The sequence below is a fragment of the Cryptomeria japonica genome, chromosome 7, assembly GCF_030272615.1.
Source record: "Cryptomeria japonica chromosome 7, Sugi_1.0, whole genome shotgun sequence".
In the NCBI taxonomy this organism is placed as follows: domain Eukaryota; kingdom Viridiplantae; phylum Streptophyta; class Pinopsida; order Cupressales; family Cupressaceae; genus Cryptomeria; species Cryptomeria japonica.
The window spans coordinates 763,981,640-763,986,359 of NC_081411.1; the positions used below are offsets into that span (position 1 = coordinate 763,981,640).

Here is a 4,720-nt window from a genome sequence, read left to right on the forward strand (position 1 = left end):
ATCTTTGACCATAATAATTTTTTGTTTCTTAATTGAATTAAAACATAGAAATTACAAAGCCCTCAATTATGATAATCTTTAATCATACTAACCTTTTCTTTCTTATTGAATAAAAACAAAGAAATTAAACAATTAAGAGGCGTGATACTTAATACCCTTAATTATAACAATCTTTGACTATAATAATTTTTTTTTTAATTGAATAAAAATAAAGAAATAAAAAAACTCTCAATTATGATATTCTTTGATCATAATTACCTTTAATTTTTTATTGAATAAAAGCAAAGAAATTACACAAAAAAGAATTATGGAGCCGAAGGACACTTGGTGTAATGACAAAACCATTGTTGTAGTTACCTAACTGATAACAAGTTTGAATCTTTGACAATAAATAGAAAGGGCATTGGTGAGACAAAATATCTTAATAACCTTACATTTTTATTTATATTATTGTGTATTTATTGGTTTGCCAAGAGAAATAGGGGAAGTGGCCCAGTTACCGCTCATGTTCCAATGACTGTTCACTCCTTGCTCACCCAACTACCCAATTACTAACTTTAAAGAAACCAAAAAAATGATAACTAAAAGCCTATTAATAAATTTCATGTGTACCAATAGCCGCCCACTTGTAGTACCCCAGTAGTTAAAATTTGTACACTTTAATTGGAAGAGTTGTGCAACTTTATTGGTACCCATAGCATGGGGCATTTGTGCATAAGTATTGGCAATTTTTGAGATGGTTGTAGTGCACGGTTATTAGAGCATCTTTAGGTATGGGTCAACATTTTGAAATGACCATTTTTTGACCCTTTGTGCATAACGAATCCCACAAGTTCGCCTTTACTACCCAAAAGCCAACACAATAGGTATAAGCAGTTAAGTTGCATATAAAGACAACCAAAAAACATTGTTGAAATCCATTATGCTATTTAAGATATGTAGATGCACAATGTTAGCTATTTCCCCTATTTTTCAAGGCCCTAGGTTACTAAGATTCTTAGGCAAGTTCATATGAACCGTCATGTGGCTGACAGAGAGGGCAATGATGCTCAGGCTTCAATTTCAAGAGATATATTGGTAATGCCTCGTATTGCTTTTCACTCAAATATGGATACAGTACAAGTTCGTCATTACTATTCAGAAGTAGAAATAATAGTTATAAGCAGTTAAGTTGGATATAAAGACAACCACAAAAAAAATATCAAAATCCATTATATTATTTAAACAATGTTAGCTATTTCCCCTTTTTATCAAAGCACATTTTGAAGTCCTCTTGAGCAGGAAACAATTGGGGTCAAAAAGTTTGAATGCCAACCCACCCGAGGTCTCATGTTTCAGCTATGACCACGCCCCACTGAGTCAATTGTGATGAAGCAACGAGTACGTACCTAACACGCCAGCTTTGTTTTATGCGGAAGGGATTTAAGAATGAGAATTTTATAGTCATACGAAGGCTTTCAAAGTCATGTTCTTGATTAGCAGGTTGACCAGTATAGAGAGGGCTTCAGCTTCCATGTGTCGAGCAGACCCGAACCAGTGCCAAAGCCTGAATGCAAGTCCCTATCTAATGCAAAGCCGACTTGGGGTTCGAAAAATTCAAGTTCAGAGGACAATAAGCAATACAAGTTCCCTTGCTGCCTCGAGTTCCTTAAGCCCCAGAGAATGGCTGATTATACTGTATCTAAACACAGGTTAGAGACCCAAAAAACTCACTCATTCTCTCTCAATTCCATTGAGAATGATGATTCTCAAGAGCATCCTCATAAAGATGATGATAACCCATTGTTTGACTTAGATTTTACTTTGCCTCCGGACTATGATTGTCTCTTGAAAAACAACAGTGGCCGATGCAGAGACGATGATAAAGAAGCAGAAGAATTGAGATTTAGCTTCTCTTTTTCAAACTCCATTAATCATAACAGAAATCAATCCATTTTTCCTGCAGATGATCTGATCTACAAAGGCCACTTGCTTCCACTCCAAGTTCCTCCAAGTTTAGACATGGCCAGGCAGCATGAGGTTGGTGATGGGAAAGGATCTCTGCACTGGGGTAATGTTAACGGGGTCAAGTCCCAGTTCCCCAATTTGCTCAAAACTGCTACTAAGTTGAAGATATCCCTGCTTCGATTTAAAAAATCAGCTAGGGTTGGGATGGATTTGGAAGGTGAATGTGGAAGGAGCAGAGATTCAAACGTGCAGAGGCAGAGCAAGTATTTCATTGTGAAATTCAAGATGGTGGATCTTCCCCTGTTTTTTCGTTTTATTGGAGACAATTCAAGAGGTTCAAAGACAGATGAGAGCAGAAACTGGTTTCAGAGGAAATCAGAGGTCTCCCATCAGAATTTTGGACAGTGTAAAAGCAATGAAAGGGATAAGAAAAGGGTAAAGGAGGTTGTTCAAAAGTATGTGAAGATGATAAAGCCTCTCTATTTGAAGATTTGTCAGAAGTATAGCGAGAAAACCAAGCATGAACCTATTAAGAAATCTCGTGTTGCCAATAGAACTATACACACTGGATTTTCTGGCTCAGAGAGAATTCATCAAAAACGGCTTTCTTTCTATGATAAGTTGAAAATGGTTTACAAGCCTTCCTGTAAGGAGGATAACTCATTTTCTAGTTTGAATCCTGCAGTCCCTAAAAACTATAGTGAGAGCACAGTAATGGAGTTGCAGAATGCCATTCAAGGAGCCATTACCCACTGCAAACGGTCCAATTACACTGAAGGTATGTAGCCTAGTAATAGACCTAAATAACATGCATCTTTATGTTGTTTGCATCACTTTCTTGCATTCAGTCCACTTATTGTTTTTGCAGCAATAGCTGCAGATCCTAAAAGTTATTTTTATCTTGCTTTTGAGGTGTCTCTGAATATCCTGATGGGTTCATTGTCTTCTCATAAGGGCCATCTATATTAACAGACATTGCTGTTCCTAAATTCTAATAGACATCCCTGCCATTGCTTTGTTAACAGGGCCAACTAGTCCTGATAGGCACTGTTCTTTTTCCTTTTTCCTTTCTTTTTTCTCTTGCCATTCTTGTTCTTGTCCCTCATGCAGGCATAGCTCCTGTTGCTTTTGCAACTGTGCCTCTCAAATCCTCTACGCCTAGAGTTAGTCCCGACTCTGTGATGATGGGCTAAACTGAGAAATTCATCAATCTCTAACTGCAATTTGAACAATAGGGTAACCTAACCTTCATCTTGATGCAATGAGAACCTATGAAAAATAATGTTTGGGTGCAATGTATTAGCCTAGTTGATACTTTTATCTTTTCTATATTTCTAGAGTCATCTGGGGACGCGTCCCGGGGTTTTTTCAGGCATCCCCATTCCAGGAACAAGGATGTCTAGGGAATGTTTTTATAAATTCTGTATATTGAGAATGAATTTTATAAGCAATTTGATTATGATTCTTAATTTAACACAAATTTGACATAATAATTCTGTTAGTTCTTATTAGTTTAGGTTATGTATATGTGCATGCTTTATCCATGTTTTCATATGAATATTTAAAATTCATCCCCATCCCAAAATATATTTCTTATCGACAATCTGTCGATGTTGTCATAAGAATTTGTGAGGAGGGCATCACACCTGTCTTGAATTATCTCTTAGTTATTGTAATGGAATTCTGAGGTATGCATTCTTGATGGGTACACTTCATTATTATATATTCAGTATTTTCCTCCTAACAGAGAGCATCTGTTTGGTGTTTCAACAACAGTGATTTGATATCATATTTGCTTAAAGTTAAAGTATGCATAGCTTTTCCTCTGTTTCTACCATCTCACCCATTGCTTTTGCTTAGATTGCTTCCAAATGATTTAGGCTAGGTCACCACCTACTCGAGTCTGTATGGTCTAACCACCGAGGTCCAACCATTTTTCAAAATCAATTCCAATTTCCAGCATATCTTATTGACTTCTACTCTATTATGTCTCAAATTGGACTTCTCTAATAGCCTGCATTGGTTATGGTACTAAAAGCATTTCTTGTCTGTGATTTCAGATGCCTCAACCTCTTCAGCTTTGGAAGGTTCACCCTACTCCTAATAGATCTCTTGTAGAGGATATTTTCATTGGAGGCTTCTGTTGGAGTTCTGCAAAAGAAAGCAAGCCATCAGAAGCACATGAAACGGTCAATGTTGCACATTTTGATAGGGTCAATTTTTTAATTTTTTAAGATTGAAAAAATCTGATAGTCTGTTTATAAATTGTAGTGTATCTGATAAATTTTTAACATGATCAGTGATGCTGGTGTGACACGCCCTCCAATATTAATATTATATAACCTACTAGTTAACTTTGATTTGTGTCCATGGTTATGAGATCCATATATACCAGGCTTCAGAAAGCTTATATGCCTCTAGTAGCATTTGAATTCAGTCGATGCAACCTGCTAATGTTTTCTTTCGCACCAAGGATGAAAATCTCTGACTTGTAAACTGTAAAACTTAAGGCAGTCTCTATAGAGCAGAATAACAGCTGTACAGAGTACATTCCTCATTTTTTGTTTTGGGCTTCTCCTAGCTGCATCTAATGATATAAGCGTGTTCTTTAAAAGATGAATGAATTTTCTCAAGTGTTTTGAGAGTTTAGCTTAATTACCAGCAACCTTGGAGCAGTGATGAAACCAAGTTCAGGACAATCTGTGTAATTTAAGAAATGCCAAAAAAGAATTTCATACGTATGAAATTAGTTACTTTAGCATGGATAGACTAA

At 36.3% G+C, this 4,720-nt stretch overlaps 1 protein-coding gene across 2 annotated transcripts; it reads left to right on the top strand.

Moving 5' to 3' along the window:
* Positions 1-1,306: 1,306 nt before the first annotated feature.
* On the top strand, positions 1,307-4,504 carry LOC131059935 (probable membrane-associated kinase regulator 2). Of its 2 annotated transcripts, XM_057993006.2 has the most exons (3): positions 1,307-1,691; positions 1,946-2,725; positions 4,008-4,504. In XM_057993006.2, exons 1-3 carry the CDS (start codon positions 1,466-1,468, stop codon positions 4,049-4,051), a joined length of 1,050 nt encoding a protein of 349 aa, XP_057848989.1. In that variant the 5' UTR covers positions 1,307-1,465; the 3' UTR covers positions 4,052-4,504. The 2 variants fall into 2 exon arrangements, with proteins under 2 accessions (XP_057848989.1, XP_057848988.1); XM_057993005.2 differs by having other exon boundaries at positions 1,308-2,725.
* The last annotated feature ends 216 nt before the right edge of the window (positions 4,505-4,720 follow it).